This window comes from Cucurbita maxima, unplaced genomic scaffold (genome assembly GCF_002738345.1).
Source record: "Cucurbita maxima cultivar Rimu unplaced genomic scaffold, Cmax_1.0 Cma_Scf00001, whole genome shotgun sequence".
Taxonomy (NCBI): Eukaryota; Viridiplantae; Streptophyta; class Magnoliopsida; order Cucurbitales; family Cucurbitaceae; genus Cucurbita; species Cucurbita maxima.
This window is the reverse complement of record NW_019272017.1, coordinates 4,245,854-4,269,445: the sequence shown is the minus strand read 5'-3', so window position 1 is coordinate 4,269,445 and position 23,592 is coordinate 4,245,854. Positions and strand designations below refer to the sequence as shown.

Here is a 23,592-nt window from a genome sequence, read left to right as displayed (position 1 = left end):
AAATTGGAGAAGTTATTTAGTTATTTAATTTTTAAAAATTTCAGTAAAAATCTATTTATTATAAAAATGTGTAATAATGGCTTAAAAATATTTATTTTATTGGGAGTAAATGATAATATGTGGTGGTGGAAAGCGGCGAAGGATAAAGATGCTCGTGCCCATTCCGCAACCTTGACGTGTCGGATTATTCCTTCTTTGCACCGCGTAAGCCTTCAATTTTTTAAAAATTTTAGGGAATATTTTTTCAAAATTATATATTTTTGTAGTATTACTTGGTTAAAATTATATATTTTATAGTATTACTTGGTTTTCTAATTGTTATTTATTTTTATAATTAACAATATAGAGACACTATGTCGTAGAAAATGTCATAAATCTAACCATGAGTAAAAAAAATATTTTTCTGTATACATCTTAACAAAACAATTATATATAATATTAGATTGTGACTATTGTTACTAATTATTCAGGAGGATGTTATAATTATTTTTCTTTAAGTCAATTTATATGTTATTTAAGTTGGCCAAATGATATTGTGTATGCCTTAGTATTTAAATAAATCGGTTTATATTTAATTAGTGGAAAATTTCATGAGTTAAAAGTATGAAAATTTAAAAATATTTTTATTTATTTAAATTTGTATAAAAAATTTATAAATTAAAAGAATGTTAATATCTAAATTAATAAAATGAAAGGAAATAGTAATTATGATTCATATTTTGTTGTAGATTTTTTCTATCTTATATATATATACATATATTTTTGAAAAACCTTGATAAAATATTTAATTTGATTCAAACAAAAATAAATTAGAAAATTGAAACTAGATAAAAAAAAAATTCTTAATTTGAAAATGAACCTAATTTTAAATCAAATCAATTTAGAAGATGAATATAAGTTCCTTGGACCAACAAAAAAAAAAAAAAATAATACTAAACAACGATTATTAGCATTTGCGTAATTAAAGAAAGATAATGAAATATAAATAATAATATTCAAACGCTAATAATTAATTAAATTAAATTAATTATAAAATAATTATAATAGATAATGTTTAACTCGAATTATTATTTTAATAATATCTGCCCATTAAGTTTATTCGTTTAAAATTGAATGAAACCTTTGTTATTTTAAACATAACACCATAATATATTCTAGAGTTTATTTGTAGGGACGATTTTTAATGATCTGTCCACAGATCATTAAAAATTTACTGTACAAAAAATATCATTCTATTTTCCTTTTACAAGAAAAATAATCTTTAAAATAGTTGGTCACTTAGATTTTATTTGCAACAATTATTTTCCAACTCACATAAAGATTGATTATCACAATATTATTATAAAGTATTTATATGACTTTCGCAGGCGTCAAAATCCAGTTTGAATGGAGAGGAGGATGCTTCTTCGAAACGGGACTTGAGCAAATCGAACTAGCTGAATTCATTACGGGTTTTAGCATTTACGAAACAATAATTCTGCGGCAAAAATGGCGGCAACTTCATTAGAATGAAATGGCGGATGAAGATGACATATCTAACTGTCGATGCAGAAGCTAATAAGTACCGGAATAAGCAGCTAAGCTCTGGATTACGACGACTTCCTCCAAACCTGGGAAAACAAATCGCCTACCGCTAACTTGCTTGAGATTCCTGAAATTTTGGTAAGGTCACTACAGCTTCCTTCGATTTGATGTCATATATACGTGCGTGTTTCCGTACTTCTGTGTACATATTAGACATTTAGACTCGGAGGCTATTGGAGGATTTTTCCTTTTTGCTTTTTTTGGTTATTCTTTTAGATGAGGAGAGGGCTGATGTAGATAGAGAGTTTGAGTTTGTCATGGGGTCGAGTAGCATTTGTTAAACAGCTAAAACTAGTGATTACATTATCGAAGTTTAACTGCAGTTGTTGGCCAAAGGTTCAATAAATGATTCTCATACATGGTGAAATTCAAATTAAGATTATGGGATACCTAGTTAGCTGTAAGCGTTTTGCGGTGTAATTTTGAAACGTGTTTGTGTTCTTAAGGACTTAACTGCTACTCTATGGATTGGGTATCTGGAATATTCGTATTGTGAATGGAGGAGGTAATTATAATGGTAGGAGTTAGGATTATGAATTTTAGATTTTCCTTTTGTTATTATGAATTTAAGATTTTCCTCTGTTATTAATCTTCGGTGTTTGACGCCATTATAAATTTTAGATGGTATTGCAGTAGGCAATTCTCGTTGAAATGACGTTCTCATCTTTTTGTTCTTCTGAGAAGTTTTTAGTCCGTGTGCTGAGCTCATTAGTTAAAAGGAAAGCCTAATTCAACGTGTGAATGGGTCAAAATCACTCTGATACGACGACTTAAGTAGCATTTGTAATAGTGAAACATCTTCTCAATTGCTAGTCCCTTGCAACATTTGGCCTTACTACCGTTTTAGTCTTTATGTTGGATTTAAATTAAATGGTACAATTGTTGTACACATTACCTCCGATACGACACTGATCCCCCCACTCCCTCCAACAAAAGGGGGGAAAAAGAAGAAGAAGAAGAAGAAGAAAGAAGAAGAAGAAGAAAAAGGAAAATAATAGAGAGGAACAGTAGGAAAAGCTAGAGAATGTGAATGATTTAGCTTAATTTCTTTGACTTATCTTTGTATTATGAAACTAACCATGTTTATCTGTGATCCATCTTTCTCCATGCTCTCACTCCCTTCAAACGGCTTTTGCAAGCATCGTGGAACTATTGCTCATTTCATATAAAAAAGAGGAAAGAAAAACGTCCCATGAGATTGTCTGTAACACTTAACCACCAGAGATTAATTCAGTGTTTAACGAGGCAAACTTCAATTGTAATGTCTATAAATTCATGGGTTCAATCGCAATAGCCAAATTAGTTAGGACATAATACTCTATAAGTTTCCTAACCCTAAATCTTACAGGGTCAAGTACTTATTCTGTGCGATTAGTTGAGGTATGGGCCAATGGTGGATGATTACCCCCTAAAAAAGACCACTCCGTTACATTTTCTTGTACAAATGGTCATTTATATATAGTAAATTATCTAAACTTTGCACTTCTCATTTATCTCTTTCAAGCATCTCTTTGAAAGACAATTCCTTGTGTTTTTTTTCTTCGTCTTTTGACCTCGTACGTATCATGGATATCGTTTATCGTTTAACGTTTAATTTGAATTGTCTTCTTATTTTTTAGGTTAGAAGGTATTTTCATTGTTGACAGTCCCTCAGTGGAGGAAGGTTGATTTTCAAAGATGCCATCTCTTCAGTTGTTGCATTTAACCAAACATCGTGACAAGATTCTTGCTTCAAGGAGGTATCTCTGGTGTCACTGCGTCTCTGTCTTGTGAATCTCTTTTGCAACTAAGTTGATTTCATTATTTTGATTTTTCGATAGGTTCTGTTCTCTTATGCTCTCATGTATGGTATTTGCCTGTTCTCTAGCTACAGAAGAAAGAAGATTTATTTGTTTGGAGTTTATTTCTTAAACTGTCTGCAATTTTATTTTATTGAAAGTGTTTGTTCAACTGTATGCCTAAAAGTTCCACTATTTCAACTGAAAAGCATAGATATGAAGTCCTAAATTTCAAATTATCATTTTATTTACGACCCTGCATCTGGAGGTGAATATGAACTATATGAATGGGAATATACTTTGTTGATACCAGGAAATTTTTGGTGTCAATAACATAGAATGCTTGCTGGGATTTCTGTAGTATGCCTTTTAATTTCCGTAGTAATCAAAATTTAATATGTTGACGAAGTTTAAGGCAGTCTATGTATTTGCTTCTCCGTATTGAGATTATTTAATAATCTAGTTGCAAACTAGGCAAGCTTACATTACACTTTAGGTTAGAAATTTTTATGATCTTGTTATATGTCTTTTGATGTTTGGACTCTTTAATCAAGATCCACTTCTCTCGTTACTTGTTATGGAATCTGTTTCACTTGCCCTTTTCTATTAGCCATAGTTACTATTTGAACTTCGGAATTTGAACTGTCATTTCTTCTTGATAGGAAAACTTTGCTATTTGCCACTGGCGTTGTTCTTGTTGGTGGGACTGCTGTATATTTGCAATCGCGGTGCCGTAAGAAAAAGTCTTCCTCTTTTGACCATTACAATGGGCTTGATGGTAACGAAGAGAGGTCTATAAATTTGGCAGCCGAAGGCAGTAAGATAAAGAAAAGCACACAGAAGAGCGATGGGCTGAGGTCACTTCATGCACTTGCCGCTATTCTTTTGTCTAAGATGGACAAAAAGGGTGCTGGGGATCTTTTATCTTTACTGGGTATAGTGGTAAGCGCAAGTTATATATATTCACATGTGATGTGATCACAATTGTCAATCTTTCTTCTACGATTTCTTTTATTTTCTTTGGTAAATTCTTCTTAAAGTTACTGATAGAAAACTTATGTAACCTGTATTCTGATAAACCTTGAGTGCAAACTAAATATTTTCATCTCTTTTTTCTCACTCTTTCACTTACATGTAAAATAAGCAAACGTTAGATACCTTTCAGTGAAATCAATGTTTTAGGTTGCATTATGTTGAGCAAATATGGATTGGACCATGATGGTGGGTTCATTGCTAGTCCTGTGAGAATGAGATCATATTAATCCTGGATGTTGGTTATTCTTTGTAGAGAATTTTGTGCCAACCATTTAACATAGAGGTCGGTGATAGGAGAAATACAAGCTTTTAGAATCATGGTTCAGTTGATAACAGACCTCTTAAATCCATTTCCTCCAAACTTTAATAAATCTCTATTGAAAAGGAGGGGAGAGTAGTCAATTTGTTTGATACATAGACAAGGCAATGGAATCTTAATTTTACTCTCTATTATGATAATTCATTTGGAAGAATTCTATTTGTCCTCCTTGGAACACCTTCGTAACTGTTGAATGGCTTCTGGTACTGGTGGATATCCTTGAAGAGAAGATCTAGCCTCTGGGAGAAAGGAACAAAAGGAATTTTACGAGAGTAACCTCAAATGTAGTAGGACCAAGGCTTGGTTTGGGGAGTAAGGGGGAGGGGAGATCGTTGGCTCAGCCAGTTATTATTACTTGGTTACTGAGAGGGTGAACTTGGGTGAGAAGGGAAGAAAGGGGCTCTTTATAGTCGACTATTGATTGGGTATATACCAATATGATTACTAAGTTGTTTTTCCATGATGGTTGGTGTCCCATCTTGAAGGCATTAAGAAGAGTCACAAATTAAGGTTGTATGTTTCAAGGTATTAAGAGATCATAGGTAGGGATTCTGTGTTAAGGTTTAGTAGTGAGTAGTGATGACTTTGAGTTCAATTTTCCAATTGTTCATGGGCACGAAAAGGTATCTAATGAGGCCTTTTGTTCTATTCTTCAAGAACTTAATTCACCCTTACAGAAGCCGTCAGATGAGTCTTCTCCCCCTCTCGTCAACACAAGATGAGAAGAAATTTTTTCTTCTCTTCTAAAGGATTGTGGCAATGAAATCTATGAGATTATTTCTTGAGGTTGGGCTTTTGGCCTTTGGTTTGTTCTTTTCTCGTTGGAGTGCATTTGTCTTTGGCTGGGCTGAAGTGGTTGTCATTGTTTTTTTTGCTTATCGGTTTTCAGTTATTGGGTGAAGTTGCTTCTTCTTATGGTCTTTTTTGGAGTTGAGTTCGGCATTGATAGAGCTTTTGGTTGTTTGTTTTATTCTTTGGCTTTGTGGTATTCATGCTTTTTGCCTTGGTCAATCCTGCTTTTCTTTCCTTTCTGATGTGATGTTTCAAGCTAGTTCGTATGGTTTCTGTTTGAAGCTTCAGTGGTTTGAGGAGCTTCTCATTAAAGTTTCTGCTTGGTTTGAAAGTTCTCTAAGAGTAGTTGGAGTTTTTATCTTCCAGTTTTGCAGTGTGTGTTGTCTGTTGGCTGTTCTTAGGTTCCTTTATTTTGTTTGGTTTCTTTTCAGGCTCTCTTAATCCTTTTCTTTTTGGTTTTCCTTAGGGAAATATGTTTTTTGTTTCTTCCCTTTGGGAGTTCGTATCTTTGAAATTTTTTTCTTGCTTTCATGTATCAATAAAAAGTTTCTCTTGTTGAGAAAAAGAAAAGTAGATGGAATTATAAGATTCATGGGTAATTGAAGGCAATCCCTTGATATGAGAGATGAATTAAGATTACTTTCTTTGTCAGTATGGAAAGAAGAGTAAACAAGTGGAAATAAATGTGGTGAGTGTACATAGAATTCCAGAAAAACCATAAGTCTCCGTTTTCTTACCACACACGCACACAAAAAAAGAAAAAAGAAAGAATAAAAAAGAAAAAGAAAAAGAAAATATATTTCTTATATTTCTTTGTGATGACTGGTCTGTATAATATCTGTTGGAAACACTCCTTTTGGTGGTTTTATGTGTTCATGCTTGTATTTACCATCTATGCAGGTATTACGAACTGCTCTGAGCAATAGACTAGCAAAAGTACAAGGATTTCTTTTCCGTGCAGCATTTCTTCGACGTGTTCCATTGTTTCTACGTTTGATTTCAGAGAATTTGTTGTTATGTTTCCTTCTCTCAACTCTTCACTCTACTTCGAAATACGTGACTGGGATCTTAAGTCTGCATTTCAGGAAGATATTAACACGACTCATTCACACTCACTATTTTGAGGTACTTTTGGATACAGTTTGTTGATATTGATCAAATTATTACTCTTTGTATTAACTTCCGTAGATTTATTACACTGTTCTGCATATATTTTTTTCATGTCATTCTACATTAGTATATTTTTTGTAGCTTTTGATGAAGGGGGGATTTTTTTTACTTCCTCAGCCTTTTTAAGTAAAAGAAAACTCAAAGAAGGGATCAGATGTTTGGTGGTTTAATCTTCACAGGAGCAAAAGAGATCATAAAAACACCCTCCAAATAGTCTATAAGGAAAAGTTCATAATTAAAAACTCTTTGGAGTTGGAATTCTACCAAGTGGAAAACGCATAATAATCTCAAATGCCTAATAGGATAAGGACAAACCAATTTGAACTTTTTCCATATCTTGCTAAGTTCTTTTTCCATTTGATAAGGACGGGTCGATTTAACCTGGTTGGAGTCGAAGATGAAAGAATATGGGGAAGTAGGCATGGTGCCCTGGGATTCCTTGGTGGTGAGGAGGTGTAGAGTGGTGCAAACTGACAAGTGTGTGAGAATCGAGGATAATTCAAGAGGGAGTGACGCTGGTGACTTTGGAGAAATGGAGATTGAAGACCTTTGTCATTTCTATTGAGGAACCAATTATAAAGTAACTGAAGATAAAGTAATTGCAAGCTAATTATAAACCCGAAAAAAATGAACTACTTGACAGCTGAGGATGCAAACATAGTCCCATGTTGGGTGAAACCAGTTGCAAATCCAGGCCAGCTTTGTCCGAAAATGGAAAATATAACATAATGGTAGGTTCAGGTCTTAACATTGACAAACAGCCAGCAAACAAATAGTAGTAACTAATGTCAACTAAGTCATGACTACTAATAGGAATAGAACCATGTCTTATCCTAGCTAATGCTACATTCGAAGAAAATACACTATTTCTTAATGTGATATTGATTTTGCTTCACAGGTATCAACTATTATATACAAAAATTGAAGAGCTAATAGTAACTAGAAACTCAATTCATGATCTCTAATTTGAACCCCATAGATTAGTTTAAGTCAACAATTAACTACAAAAGAGAGTAAACAAAAATCTAGATAAATAATTAATTCCAAAATTCCAGTAACCTGCTATGTATATTATCAAAAGTATCACCCATTAACGTTCCTTTAGTAGGAGCATATTCTAACTACTCATGAAATAAAAATGTCGATTAATTTATACATACAAAAATCAAGATCATAATTAATTCCTAACTTCCAATAAATTTCCGGAAGTATCACCCATTAACGTTCCTTTAGTAGGAAAATATGCTAATTGGTTGTGAGATAAACATGTCAGTTAATTATATACATTTTTAGCTCTATCATATTGCGCGGGCATTATGAGCAATATTAATTACTGCCTTGCTATCACAATAAAGCTGCATTAGATTACCTTTGCCAACTTCAGTTCATGTAATATGATAAAAGCCTTACAAAATTCAAAAATCTTTTAGGCTAGATTTCTAAATTCTGCTTTAGCATTTGATCTAACCTCAGCTAACCATTTCTCATTCCATTTTTTAGATAGGAAAATTTCATTGATACAAATGAAATTACCAAAGGGGGCCAATGGAGATGCAAAAAAGGACTGATTGTTCTCATATTATCTGGGGTTGTAATACTAGGAATGTTGTTTTCAATAACTGCCAATATCACGTGATGAAATCCTATAAGATCTAGATTCCAATCAGCCGTCTATTATGTAGCTGAGCTAATTACCAATTCTTCTTTTCTTTTGTATTTCAGAATATGTCATACTACAAAATATCTCATGTTGATGGTCGAGTGACCAATCCTGAACAGCGTATTGCAAGTGATATACCTAGGTTTTGCTCAGAATTGAGTGAGCTTGTACAGGATGATTTAATAGCAGTTGTTGATGGTCTGCTCTATACATGGCGCCTTTGTTCTTATGCCAGCCCAAAATATGTCCTATGGATTTTGGTAATCTCTCCAGTTGAATTTTCTTGTTTCAATGTTGTTTGGTAATGCCTTTCATTTGACATGTGAGATTGTAGATATTTTCTAGATTTTAGTTTAAAAATTTGAACTTAAGAAGTTAAGCTGAAAGAGATGCTACTTTACAGGGCTATGTAGCAGCATCTGGAACTTTGATTCGAAAATTCTCTCCTCCTTTTGGGAAACTAATGTCTAAAGAACAACAGTTTGAAGGAGAGTATCGACAATTTCAATCTCGTTTAAGAACCCATTCTGAAAGCATAGCCTTTTATGGTGGAGAAAGAAGAGAAGAATTTCATATTCTGCATAAGTTTAATACTCTCGTTGAGCACTTGAAAATTGTTCTTCATCAACAATGGTGGTTTGGCATGATTCAGGACTTCCTAGTAAAGTATTTTGGTGCCACTTTTGCTGTTATTTTGATTATTGAGCCTTTCTTTTCTGGTAATCTCAGACCAGACTCTTCAACTTTAGGGCGAGCAGAGATGTTGAGCAACCTTAGATACCATACTAGTGTTATAATCTCATTATTTCAGTCTCTTGGAACTCTATCTATTAGTTCAAGACGTCTCAATCGTCTCAGGTATTATTTAGCAATATATTGTTTTGTTAGATACTATACTTCTGTTCTTAGTTGATGAAGTATTTGTTTGCCTAAATTGAAACAGCCTTTGGTTGACATGGTGATGGATGTATGGATTGAAAGAAATCTTTGTTATTAGGAGCAAGTTAACCCACATCTCAAGTTATTTATTTGGTTTCATTCTCTTTCGTCTTCTTTATTGCAGTGGTTATGCTAAACGGATTCATGAGCTGATGATTGTATCCAGAGAGTTGAGCATTGAATCTTCTCAGCCAGCAACTGAGGGTATGAATTTCTTCAGTGAAGCAGATTATATCCAGTTTTCTGGAGTTAAGGTATGATGAATTAGCTGAGATTAATTCCACATATAGATACCGCTCATTCCATCTTAAAATTGAATTTGCCGCCAGGTTGTCACTCCCAGTGGTAATGTCTTGGTGGATGACCTGACTCTTAAGGTTGAACCAGGATCTAACCTACTAATTACAGGTACTCTTTCCAACCAATAGTCATCTTGCTTAGTGTTGATTATTTATCAGTTTAATATGCACGCATTCCTTTGTTCAGTACTCATTGCTTTGTTCAACTGAGTGCTTTACTTTTATTCTAATAGCTTATATTCTCAGTAACTGAGAGAATATTTGTTTAACATTAATTTTTAATAGCTATGGATGCTTTATCGCTACTATGTTCCTAAAATAAACCAGATGCCAAACATTTTCTGACACTCTGCTGCTGATGTTGTTTGAAATATTGAAACTTGTTATTTTGTGCTGAAGGTCCAAATGGCAGTGGAAAGAGCTCGCTTTTTCGAGTTCTAGGTGGTCTTTGGCCTCTGATTTCTGGACATATTGTTAAACCTGGGGTTGGCTCTGATCTTAATAAGGAAATCTTCTACGTTCCTCAGAGACCGTATACTGCTGTTGGCACCCTGAGGGACCAGTTAATTTACCCATTAACTGTAGATCAAGAAGTTGAACCACTCACGCATGCTGGAATGACAGAATTATTAAAAAATGTTAGTTCTTTTTTTTTTTGTTTGTTTTGAAAATAAAATGTTAGTTTCTTTTTATGGTATTTCTTTTGTATTTTTAATCTTTGACTTTAGTGATCACCACACTACTTTTGGCATTGAATGCTGGAATCCTGTTGCTTACTGTAAAGGTTGACCTTGAATATTTGCTGGACCGTTATCCTCCTGAAAAGGAGGTAAACTGGGGTGAGGAACTATCTCTTGGAGAGCAGCAAAGGTTGGGAATGGCCAGATTATTTTATCATAAGCCTAAGTTTGCAATTCTTGATGAATGCACAAGTGCTGTCACAACTGATATGGAAGAACGGTTTTGCTCTAAAGTTAGAGATATGGGAACATCATGCATAACAATCTCGCACCGCCCAGCCTTAGTTGCATTCCATGATGTGGTACTATCCTTGGATGGTGAAGGAGGTTGGAGTGTTCATTATAAACGGTTAGATTTCAGCAGATACCACTGTCAACTATTTGTTTAATGTGAAAAACACAGATATTTATTCATTTACTTCCTAGATAATCCAGGCAGGAGGTTCCACAAGGAGGGATCAATTCCATGAGACCCAAGACAGACCGTCAAAGTGATGCAGTTGTAGTCCAGCAAGCATTTTCCAGTCTTGAGAAGGTTGAAAAGTTGTTAGAACTGTATTCCATTGGTTCATATTGTCCTCTCCAGATAATATTGCTGTATTGGAAGAACTCACGATTCTTCCTTTTCTTTTTGGTTGTTGTTTAGGCATCTAGTTTCTCTAAGTCAGATGCAGGATTATACAATCCAAGGTTGATATCAACCTCCCCTCCTGCAGATAGTATTGCTACTTTTCCCATCGTTCCTCAACTTCAAGGAACTCCTAGAATATTGCCCCTGAGAATAGCTGCAATGATCAAAATATTGGTTAGTCTCTCTTAATGTTGAACTTACGGAACTGCCATTTATATAGGCTGCCAACTGACCAACTAGTAACTATACTAAACCTGAAATTAACTAACGAGTGTACTCAGTTGTCTAACAAAACAGTAAATCAACAAGTTCATTACGGAAAACTACTTGGACTACTAATATATATATATATATATATAAATATTGGAATTAGTTCAATGCTCACTGCATCAAGAATATATTAAAAAATGTAAACTTAAATGAAATAGATTTAAAAAGGACGGAAGGAAAAAACAGACTAGATACCATTAAGAGCAGAATAGGCTCGAGTTTTTCCGTTCTAAATTAGAGATTAAAGGCCGTTAAATAATCTTTCTTGTCATTTATGAGCACTACTCATCATTGATCTACTTTTACTACAGGTGCCCACATTATTTGATAAACAGGGAGCACAGCTGCTGGCAGTTGGTTTTCTTGTTTTATCTAGAACATGGATATCAGATCGCATTGCCTCGTTGAATGGTAAATTTTTGTGTCATTGCTGAAACATGGGTTATTTTATAAAATTTTCCATTTCATTGGAGGAGAATCAATTTCCACAGGAACCACTGTAAAGTACGTTTTGGAGCAGGATAAGGCATCCTTTATTCGGTTGATTGGAGTTAGTGTCCTGCAAAGTGCAGCTAATGCAATTATTGCTCCTTCTCTAAGGTAATTTCTTAGATTACGCAATAAAATCTTAGTCTTGTAATGAAATTCTTCGAAGAAAGATCTTCATCTCTTTTATCTGCTTATTTTCTTTATAGAGATGGCTATAACACAGACTGAAAGCCATCAGATGTTCTTATTTGTTTGGCATCGCGGAAAGCTCTTTCAATTTTCTTTTATCCAATGTTTATTACCTTTCATTGTAAAATATTTACATGCTAAGGCGGCATACCTATATACTTAGTTTGTGTTACACTTTGTGGATATCCTTTATATTTTCGTGTATAATGTGTCTGTGTGATGTTTTCCTTATTGGTAGATGGTCATTCTTCAACCTTGTACACACTTATTTTCTTCTCAAAATTCAATTTGGTACTAGAGCAGGGAGAGAACCTTGACCTTTAGAAACCCAGCCTTCATCGTCATAATCTTCGGGACCCAAGTGATCACCCTGAAATGACAACTCTACTTTCTATGGTATCTTCGCTTCCAAGTGACCACCTGATCAGTTCATCTCATCTTTTACATTCATATTTTATTTCTTATAGAAAAAAAAGAATTGCAAATGGTAGTTTCTCTTCTATTGCAAGAAAAAGAGCCATTAGATTGACGGGTGCACTTTCTTCCCAGTCTGTTCTTCACGTTCTTGAATTAGCCTGTAATCTCTTATCTGTTGGCAAACTTTATCGAGTTCTAATTGTTGTGTCACATCCTTTGAGTCTTATCATATCTTCAACATCGTGACTCAGGGAAGAAAATTGGGAACTATACAAAAGTTCTTTTATTTATAAAAATTACTCAAGGTTTTAGTAGTATTGATTCTCTTTCTGCTCATGCTTTGGCGGGTCATTCAAGTTTTCTCTATCCTCAACATTTTCTTCCAAATTTGGTAAAAGATGTTGATTTCTCTTCGGTTAACTGTGAAAGTTGCATTTGCGAAAAACCATGAATCCAAATATTTACTAAAACCATGCATAGCCTCCAAACATTTACTTGATTCATAGTTATGTTTGGGGTCCTCCTAACATTTTGACTCATAGTGGTTTGTTACTTTCTTGATGATCACACGTCTATTTTGGGATTACTGACAAATAAATCTGAGGCAAAAGATATTTTCAAACATTTTTATGATATGATTAGAACTCCAAACTAAAATCAGCATTTTACACTAATTAGAATCTAATATTTCAGTGCATATCGGAGTGATTTTTTCAAAGATAAAAATATTTACATTAGTCTACTTGTCGAGATACTCAACAAAATGCAATTGCTGAATGGAAAAATAGGCATTTACTTGAGGTGTTGGACGCATAATGTTTTCTATGCTTTTTCCTAAGCTTAAGCTTACAGGGGAAGTTGTACTCACAACTACCTATTTGACAAATCGGATGACTAGTACAGTTTTGAATTTTAGAACACCCCTTGAATGTCTTAAAGCTGTTTTTCCAACTTTTTTGCGTGTTGTGCGTATATTATCACTTATATTTATAAGATTTTTTCTTATTGGTAGATGACCTTTCTTCTATACAAGAAAATCAAGTATTTGATTCTTATAGAGAATGATACAATCATTTTATTTTTCTTCCCAAAATTCAACTTTTAACTCTAAATAAAATACTTGACCAGGTAGTCCATACGGTCAAGCGAGTTTGTTGGCGGGTGAGCGAGTTTGTTAACAATAACAACAATTGTCATTTGTAGATTCCCGTCCCTCAAGGGACATCAAATAAACGTTTTTAGATTATATGATTAGGATATTTACATGATTACACACTAATATTATTGATATTATATTACTTTTAAAGTTGGTGGGTATATGTTTATCATGTCCAAACCTGTTATTTACAGCCTACCACAGCTCATTTTAAGGGCTTTGTGAAGCTCTTTTTCCAATTTTTTGAACATATTCCATCGTCGCCGAACTTTGTTGTATCTTTTTTACCTACAAAACGACAACTCTTATATGCTTTACTTTCCTTTCATTAAATTTCGTTTCTAGTTTCTTATCTAAAGAAAAATGTCTCAGTTTTATTTATTTAATTCAAATTTAGACACTGATATACTGTTAAATAACAGGCACTTCACTGCAAGGCTAGCCCTTGGTTGGAGGATTCGGATGACGCAGCATTTGCTGAAAAACTATATGAAGAACAATGCATTTTACAAGGTACATGGGTTATTAGGGGTTTTTCCACCCAGAACAAATTCTCTAGTTGTGAAAAAGTGTTAATTTAATCAAGAAGCATGAAAAGGTGTGTTCAGAGTTTCAAAGTGTGGAATACATCAAAAATTATTTTTTCAAAGCATATCCCTCATATATTGAGAATCCCTAGCCTCTAATAGAAATCTCCCTTATGGATTTTGAGATTTGCAAGCCTTCAAGTGTCAGAAGAGGGAAGAATTGTCATATTCCAGCCCGCCCTTTGTATTTTTCGTAAAAGGGGCATTTCTTCTTGCCATCCTTACTTGGAGGAAAATTCTTTAATTATGAATCAATTGAAGAAAGGTGTACAAGACTTTTAACACTCTCCAATCAAGATGCTGCCTTGCCACCTTCCCCTTCACTTATCTTACCTCTCAACAACCATTTTGTCTTCACTCTTTTGGATTCAGTGATAGGTTTAACAAGAGGAGTTATTCACTCTGGGGTTGACTCTGAGGTAAGTTTGTGTAGTGTGGAATCAACCATTCAACCAATGGGGAGTTCAATATGGAGGTTGATGTTCTTGAAAAAATGTTTTCTAGAAGTTTTGACTTATTATTTTGGGATTGTGACATGAAGGCTGCTATTCCATATTCACCTCAGCCAAATTTTCTCCTTGGATAGAGCTTGTGGTCTTGAGAATCGTGAAATTCCTCCTTTGGTTCAAGAAGGAAACCGCATCATGGTTTAGCTTTACAAAGTTTTGTTTTGTTTTCTTGCAATGGATTAATAGTTCTTGTGAAGCTGAAGAATTTTTCGAGATTGCTTTATGATGGATTTTAAAAGGTTATTTTCGTTGGTTGGTGGCCATTTCTTGGTTTTCTTTAGAAGATTTAAAGTAGCTATTGGCTTTTATTGTTTGGTGGTGGCTTTATTCATAGTTTCATGATTCATTTGCAAGATTTCTAAGTCTTTTAGGCAAAGTATTTGAAAAAGTTTTTGGTCCTTTAAATATTTATTTATTTTCATGGCTAATCTTTATTTGGTTGTATTTATCTTGTTTTTTTTTTCTTCTTTTCCACTCCCTTTGGAGTTTGTATCTTTCGAACATTTACTCCTAGAAGTTGTTTATGGTTAAAATAATAATAATAATAAAGCAATGTCAAAGAGCTTGTTTCAGTTGCTGCACATTAATGTTTTAGTTAGGCTACTAAAAGCTTGACCCCGTGAATTCTATTGCGTCTTGTAGGTCTTTTATATGTCGAGTAGAAGCATTGATGCAGATCAGAGGTTAACCAATGATCTCGAGAAGTTGACAACTGACCTGTCTGGGCTAGTAACTGGGATGGTGAAGCCATCTGTTGATATTCTATGGTATGTGAAGTTGAGAAGTCCTTTGGTAAAAATGTCAACAATTTAAAGATGGGTAGGAATGTGATGGTTTTTTTTTTTCTTCCGTAAAATATTTTCCTTGAAATTGTGAAGTCTATCTCAATGTGTTTGTATTGTCAAGCTGAACAAGGTCCTTTAGTAGCTTGGTTGTCACAATCCATTTTTATTGAGCTTTTAATATATATATTATTTATTTGTTTTACTGTTTCCACGAGTGTTTAAACAAGCTTTAAGGACCTACTCACAAGATAATCACCTAACCCTACAACATATAGATGTAAGAAGCTCTTAGGGTTTTAATATTTGGATTAGATGGTGTCAATCTACGTATCCTAACAAGTGGCCACTGCCAGGATTCAATCTAGTTTCTCAAAGACTCTTAAGTTCTTCTCATGCTCGTTAAGTTTAGGGGTTGAATATGAATGAAAAAATTCAGATAGGGAATACAAGGTTCTTCCTTAATACAAATCGGTACAACCTTTGCATAAGAACCTTGGAGATTGTTATCTACCATTTCCTCTTTTTGTTTCTTAGCCTCCAGACCTTGCCATTTTTGAGGCTATGAAGGAATTTGAAACTATTATTCTCCACAATATTCTTGTATTGAGTACGATTAGGATCAGAGAAACACCAGAATGAGTAGGCTAAAATGAGTGACGGTCACTTTTCCTCCCAAATATCATGGAGTTTGCCGTTAACTTCAAATGATTTTGAGGAATTTTCTAGCTAAAAAGGGTGTCTCATAGTGCTTCCTGTACACAAAAACATTACTATATATATTTTTAGCTTTCCGTGGCAATATACTTTGGGTTAGTAGACTTTTGTCTTTTATAGTCTGGAAGCCAGTCTTCTTTCACCACATATGAACATCACGAAAGATTGAGACCATTGTAGGCAATTTTTCCATTGAGGGTATGTCTGATGATAGTGAGTATCATCCCAGCAACCACAATTATGTGATTACATCTGCTTAATGCCTAAGCATCGTTGACCAAAATTTCTCTCATACTATGAAGTTTGATACTGGAATAGTAAGAAACATGATGTTCATATAATGGAAAAAATTACACATGTACTGCCGAATCGAATAGTAACGATAAAGGTTAGACTGAGGTTGTCTAGGCCTATTTTAATCTTTCAACAGTAAGGTTCTTAGTAAATAGTAAGTTGTGTTATTTTCTTCCTTGTTGTGTAAATTAATTTTTTTTCTGTTTCTGCTGCCATGTTTCAAGGTTCACGTGGAGAATGAAGATGTTGACAGGTAGGAGAGGAGTCGCCATTTTGTATGCTTATATGTTGCTGGGCCTTGGTTTTCTAAGGATGGCTGCTCCTGATTTTGGTGAACTAACTAGTCAAGAACAGAAACTTGAGGGAACCTTTAGGTAACTAATTTATTTATTTATTTTATTTTTAAGTTGCAATGTATGCTGCATATTGAGGATGACTCACAAGATCATTAATAAATCAGGTTTATGCATGAAAGACTCCGTACTCATGCGGAGTCTATTGCTTTCTTTGGCGGTGGTTCTCGAGAAAAAGCTGTAAGTTTTCTGAACTCTTCATCCTGTTGTTTAAATGCTAGAAGCTATTTTATTGAAGGCAATGAAATTACAAAAAGAAGCTGAAGGAGTTCCTAGAACACTTTCTGGTTAGCTTATATGGAGTGATGGAGTTGTAAGGGGAAAATAAAAATATGGGCTATTTTGGAAATCTATTTTGAGAACTGGTTTTTGTTTTTACTATCAGAACTCATTTGAATATAGTTTTCTTTTGTTTTCAAATAATAATTATGATTGAATGACTTTTAAAAACAAAAGTTATTGTGCATATTGAGACCATTATTCACACATTTATAGTTTTGAAAGAAATAGCAATTTCTATATTCTATAAAGCAGGTCCTTTGTGAGAACGTTCAAGAAGAATACAAGAAATAATAATTTTGAGAATAATTATTGAAACATGGCTTTCTTTTTAAATTTTTTCCTCTAAAAATAAATTCCTAATGTTGACATTTTTGTTTACATTTATTGCAAGGCTTACCAAAATTTTGAATCAGAAAAACTGGCATGTTCGATGTTCCACAAGTTTTCCTGACTTTGTTGTGCTGCTTGGGAGAAAAAAATTCTATTATATTAGTTTGTTGTCCAGAGTAAATGATCACCTTCGAAAGCAAAAACGAAATTGCAAGGAGGATTTAGAAATTATGATGGCCTGTTATATTTCTTAAAACTGTAAAATGCAATCACTATGTTTGAATGGAACCAAAAACGATGGCATTTTTTAGGCTACCAGTACCTAAGAACTTGGGAGCATAGAAGTAGGACGTGACAGTCAAGCATCATAGATTGGAAACCATCTTTGTTACAGAGTTTATAGACAGAAAGATGAGTGCAAACCAACTTGTCATGTGAGCAATACAAGGAAATTATTTGGCTATGTTAGAAAGGGAAAGAGCTCAAACATCTTTGAAAACCAAAAGAGATGAAATTTTTGCCACCGTGTTCTGTTGAACCTACAACATATAATTTAATTCTTTTGGTTTAAAGCGGGTTTTCCTGATTTTTCTTTGTTATGCAAGAATACTGGGATAAAAATGTAGCTAATATGTTACTAACTTCATGCACTACTTTTGTTTTGTCTTTATTTTGTTTTATGTTTTGGTCTGTTTTCATTTTCATTGGTAAGTTGACTCGGTATACATGTTTATTCTATATATATTTGTGTATGCTCATCTTGTATGCTCTTGCTATTGAACCATTCACAACTAAATGTATCAGTAGGATCCTTTCTGACTCTCTCTATTATTTTGTGATGCATTCCTTAATAGAATGAGTTCTCACATCGAGGGATCATAAATTTTATTCTAATCACAATGAATCCCAGTCAGCAGTAAAATTTATTTTTCGTGTTAATGAGCAGATGATTGAGTCAAGATTTAAGAAGCTTGTGGATCATTCATTGTTGAATTTAAAGAAGAAATGGCTCTTTGGTATTCTAGATGATTTTATCACAAAGCAATTGCCTCACAATGTGACTTGGGGTTTGAGCTTGTTATATGCTATGGATCATCAAGGTGACCGAGCCATGACTTCTACTCAAGGTAGCTGACTGTCACCTAGAATTTAATTGTAGGAATGAAAACACTTCCTTTCTCTCACCATAAAATTTCTCAGGTGAGCTGGCACATGCACTACGATTTTTGGCATCTGTTGTATCACAAAGCTTTTTAGCTTTTGGCGACATTCTTCAATTACACAGAAAGTTTTTTGAGCTCTCTGGTGGTATCAATCGAATATCTGAGCTCGAAGAGCTCCTAGATGCTGCACATTCTGGTAAAATTTTCTACCTCATCTTCAGTTAGATTGCCAATGTTTTGATATTCTGATTTCAGTTATGTTATTTATGCCAAGAATGTTTTATATGTTAAATGCCATATAATGCCCTTTGGTGGCAAGTTTTGTGATAAAGTAACTGGTGACCAATTGAAAGATTTTAAAGTAAGCAATTGAAGTAATTTTTGTTGTATAAGGCAAATATTGTTCCATTCATCGTATTTATGTTTTTTCACTCCTTGTGACTAGTGTCTGTGATCCATTTTGGTTTATGCAGTTAAACAGTAGGAAATTTAATTCATTTTGAGTTTTTACATTCTAACAAGTTTCTACATTCAATTGATAGATCTTTTCAAGATAAGTCTCTTCATTTTGATTCTTTTTGGAATTTCGTAAAGAAATTGGCTTCTTGGTGGGCCTCTTTTACCTTTCAAATCCATTTGTGACTACAGACCTTTGATGATTATAAGTAATTGGAAGGCTCTTATCATGTTAGTTTGTTTTGGGAGGGGTTTCCCTCTACTCCAGGCGTAGGCTCTCTCTCTTTTGTTGATATGAATATATTCACTGTTTTTTTTCTATAAAAAAACATTCTAATAAATTTCAGAAAAATATGATCCTGAGTGCTTATGTCTAAAGTGGACAATATCATACTGTTAATGCGAGTCCCTTGTCCCTAACATTTAAATAAGTTTTATAAAAATTGAGTGAGCTAGTTGATAGTTAATTAAACCACTTAACTAATTCTAGGTGTATGTTAATGATAGCTATCTTATCATCAGTAATTAAGTTGCCCTCCTCACATGAAAAACATTAGCAATGAAAGAATTTTATTTGCCTACATATCATTCTTTCTTTGGAAATCAGACTTTGTAGCTAATTCTTATGCGTGCTTCCAACAATTTATCAGCTTCTCTGCAACCAGCCTCCTCTTTCATGTTAAGATCACAACAACGTATTTCTTATCATATACCTTGCAAAACTGACCTATATTCGAGAATTCAAGGATATCACATTGTTCTTACTATAACTAATCTATTGTGAAAAAAAATTTGTGAACGCCAATTCTTTAACTAGTCTTTTGTAAATTTAATAAGGGTTTACATATTGATTTCGTCATCCAAATTTTTTATATTTTGGTCACATGCTACATTTTAGTAATCATTGAGAACAGTCTGCCGGAATATGAATTTCTGTGTAGTTCGTAGTACTCTTAGTAATTTAAAACTGGGCATTGCTACTTCCACCAGTGAAAACTTAATTCTGTTCTTGTATTTATTACTGGAAAAATTGCAGTTACTAGAGGATCAACGACCAATAAGAGGGACTTTCACTCCGAAGATGTTATTTCATTCTCCAAGGTGGATATCATTACCCCAGCACAGAAGATGTTAGCCAAGAAGCTGACCTGTGACATTTTACCGGAGAAAAGCCTGCTGGTTACTGGTTAGTAAAGTTTTTTTTTTTTTTTTTTCCTTTTTGGTCTTGTTCTTAATCTGTTATTTTTGTCTCACAATGTTCCCAAATTTTTAAGGTCCAAATGGGAGTGGAAAAAGCTCAGTTTTCAGAGTTCTTAGAGGTCTTTGGCCAATTGCAAGTGGGAAACTCACTAAACCATCACAAAATATCAAGGAAGATCAATGGGGTTCGGGTATTTTTTATGTTCCTCAGCGCCCCTATACGTGCCTTGGAACACTGAGGGATCAAATAATATATCCACTATCTCGTGCAGAAGCAAAAATAAAGGCATCAAAATTGTATGCCGAAGGTAAATTTCTTGCACATTTTCACTCTGCTTTTTAAAGAGTTCAAGTTCTATAGTAATAGTTTATTGTGTATTAGTATCTCATATTTGAATTCTATAGTATACTCATCTACTAAGCGTGAAATACTTTGCTTGGGTAACTGTTTATATTGAACTTATGCGAGGCTTGTGCCAAGACACTTATTAGATGTCTCAGATGCTTGGACATTTGAATAAAATTTCAAATTTTAAAAAATTCAGTGGATTTAAGGGAGAAATATAAGGACTATTTATGATGGTACATGTACTAATTAGTCTTTTTCTGAAGCATTTTAGCGCATTTAGTCATCATGAAGATGTAAGAGAGCTAGACTCACTATTAAGTAATTATCACTTGAAAGTGTGGACAGTTTGAAAGGACGAGAGTATAAGTTTTAAGGATACGAGGAAGCCTATATATATATGTTTCATATATCAATGAAATACTAGTTTATCTCTTAAAAAAAGGATAAGGAGAAGCTGCAAGACATTCGGGATGTAATTAAGTTTGTTGTCTGTAATGGAGGCTTTTACCCAAAAGTTATGTTATCAATTTTTCTATTTATGCCAAATACAGAGCCTCAAAAGAGCAGACAAGATTATACACATGTATAAGGTACAAATGTGGTGACAGGTCATTTTTTATAAAGTAGGTCACATGGTTGTTAGTATATAAGTTCGTTAAATATATTTACTTTCAATTTTCTTAGTAAATATTTATTTCAAGAAACTAATCACATTCCTAATGGTGCAATTAGCAATATGTTCGAGAAGAATAAATCCAAAATTAAATCAACAATTTTCTAATGATTCAATAAATATTAAGGAAAAGAATTTAAAATCAATTAGTTTAAGGCACTCGTATGCTTCTAAAGATTAGGTTTGATACTTCTACTCTCAAGATTTATTACTCATCACCTATGTTTCTTTATGTTGATCAACCTTTTAGGATAAAAATAAGTGAAATATTGAATAATAGACCAGGAATATGGGTTTAAGTGTCCAAAACATGTGTTCACAAGTGCATGTGTAAGCATAAGACATGTACTTAATGTGCTTATGACTGTTCAAAAAACTATTTCAGGAAATTAATTTCATTGAGTGATGGCTCTAAAATGGGTGCGGGTGAACTGAAGTTTGTAGTTTGGAAAATATTTGCCAAGAGTGCTAAAAAAATCATTCTGGAAAAGATTTGAATTTTAATGTTCAGAAATATGCCATTTCTATTTAATTATGACCCCCTTTGGGCTCAAGAAGTAGTTGACAATCTTATTTATTGCCGATTCCCTTCAATCTTAATCATCTGTCATTCAGGTGGAACGTCTGTGGATAATCTGGATGTGCATTTGGGAACTATATTACAGCATGTTCGGTTAAATTATCTTTTGGAAAGGGAGGAAGGTGGTTGGGATGCAAATTTGAATTGGGAAGACATTCTTTCCCTTGGGGAGCAGCAGAGGTTGGGAATGGTGAGCCGCTCTTAATTTATTTCATCTGTGAGCTTAACTATCTTGTAAGAACTTGCATACGTATCTCTTAATTAAATTTATATTTTGTTTCAATTAAAGGCACGCTTGTTTTTCCACAATCCAAAGTTTGGCATCCTTGATGAGTGCACCAAGTACGTTGGCCAACTTCAATTTCATCCTAACAAGTCTGCATATGTTTTACGTTACATGATCATAACTAATTACGTCTATGTTTATCCAGTGCTACTAGTGTAGATGTTGAAGAGCACCTATACAAGGTTGCAAAGAGCTTGGGCATAACAGTGGTTACTTCATCACAGGTTAGCGCTTTTCCATGTATATTGATAAATATACCACGAATAGAAATACTAAAATATCTCTATTCAGTTCACCACTTAAATTGAGTGTTCTACTCAAGTTTGTCTCCTTTCGCGATATTCAAGGCTGGCTATACAACTTTTTCAAGAAGATTTTAGTATGACCATTGCTCAGGAGTGGTATTTTGAGAGTTCCTCTTACTGTTTCCTTATCGTTTTTTTTTTCCAGAGACCTGCTCTAATACCATTCCATTCATTAGAGCTACGACTCATTGATGGAGAAGGTAACTGGGAGCTTCGTTCAATTGAGCAGTAAGGTATGCAGTAGTAGTCCAACTGAATTTACTTGGATTATTTCATCATGACAGCCTCTCTGTGGAGTACCATTATGAGGAGAAAAAAAATGGCTCTCTTCTATATAGATATATATATTGGACTAAGAGGGTCCTCTATGAATAGTATCATACAAATGGTGTATAATATGTAGCTCAGGGGATGAAAAGGGAAGAAGCCATTTATTAATATCTTGCACTGAACTGTTATGATAGCAGGTAATAAGATCTGAGCACGCAAGCAGGTCATAGTTCTTTAGGATAGGGAAATTATTTGTACAGGATTTATCATTTAATTCAATTAGCTTGTGAGATCGGATGGATTATCATATTTTTATGATCCCCATTGAATAAAACGGGAAGTGATCAATATTTCAAGTGTTTTCAATGATTATTGAATAATTCTTGTGGCCCCTAGATAGGAGTTTTTGGGCCAAGAACAACTTCTATATCCCTCATGTCATAACGTTTTGCACAAATGACTTGTGAGGAGAGCTCTAGCGCAGTTGGAGATCGTGTTAACTTCGGGTTTTTCTTTGAAATATGCAATGCAACAATAACCCCGAGTTGCCAGAATTTTTTGTACTAGTAGCCATCAAAGCAATCTACGATGGTAACAGTGAAACCTTCATTCACTTTAGCATTGGCTTTCTTTTTTTCTTTTCTTTTCTTTCTTTATTTATTTTAATTGTTTTGGCCTTACTTTTTTTTTCTTTATTCAACTCGTTTTTCTTTTAGTGACATAAATTTCAGTTCCTTTCTTCATGTCTTCTGTGGATGTTGTTATCCTCTGCCCCGACAGTGTTTGATGAATTACCTTTTAGGACGAATGTGGAGGCATTCTTTTGTTCCTTCAGAAGAAATGGCATGTTTGTGTCTGAATTACAAAATGGAGAGTCGGTTTGTCTTATGCCCTGGACTCCTGAACACTTTTGTGTGTGGAACTTTGAAATTTGAATTATTTTCTCGATGTAATATATATAGATATATATTACTAGCCATATTAGAAC

General features: G+C 33.9%; 1 protein-coding gene across 1 annotated transcript; it reads left to right on the top strand.

Moving 5' to 3' along the window:
- The first annotated feature begins 1,300 nt into the window (after positions 1-1,300).
- Positions 1,301-22,970, top strand: LOC111477442 (ABC transporter D family member 1-like). The gene is made up of 26 exons (XM_023121420.1): positions 1,301-1,662; positions 3,204-3,323; positions 4,025-4,304; positions 6,409-6,633; positions 8,401-8,598; positions 8,742-9,196; positions 9,402-9,531; positions 9,607-9,685; positions 9,976-10,214; positions 10,361-10,665; positions 10,752-10,851; positions 10,963-11,121; positions 11,529-11,628; positions 11,709-11,817; positions 13,891-13,981; positions 15,207-15,331; positions 16,582-16,731; positions 16,818-16,890; positions 18,269-18,449; positions 18,523-18,681; positions 19,978-20,127; positions 20,216-20,449; positions 21,779-21,933; positions 22,033-22,085; positions 22,175-22,253; positions 22,480-22,970. The coding sequence occupies exons 2-26, from the start codon at positions 3,262-3,264 to the stop codon at positions 22,564-22,566; spliced, it is 3,978 nt and encodes a 1,325-aa protein (XP_022977188.1). The 5' UTR covers positions 1,301-1,662; positions 3,204-3,261; the 3' UTR covers positions 22,567-22,970.
- The last annotated feature ends 622 nt before the right edge of the window (positions 22,971-23,592 follow it).

Bases quoted from the DNA above. Each gene is read 5' to 3' on its own strand.
- LOC111477442 (XM_023121420.1), top strand. From the start codon at position 3,262: ATGCCATCTCTTCAGTTGTTGCATTTAACCAAACATCGTGACAAGATT. The intron at 6,634-8,400 runs GTACTTTTGGAT...TTTGTATTTCAG, and splicing joins TTCACACTCACTATTTTGAG to AATATGTCATACTACAAAAT. The intron at 20,450-21,778 runs GTAAATTTCTTG...TCTGTCATTCAG, and splicing joins ATCAAAATTGTATGCCGAAG to GTGGAACGTCTGTGGATAAT.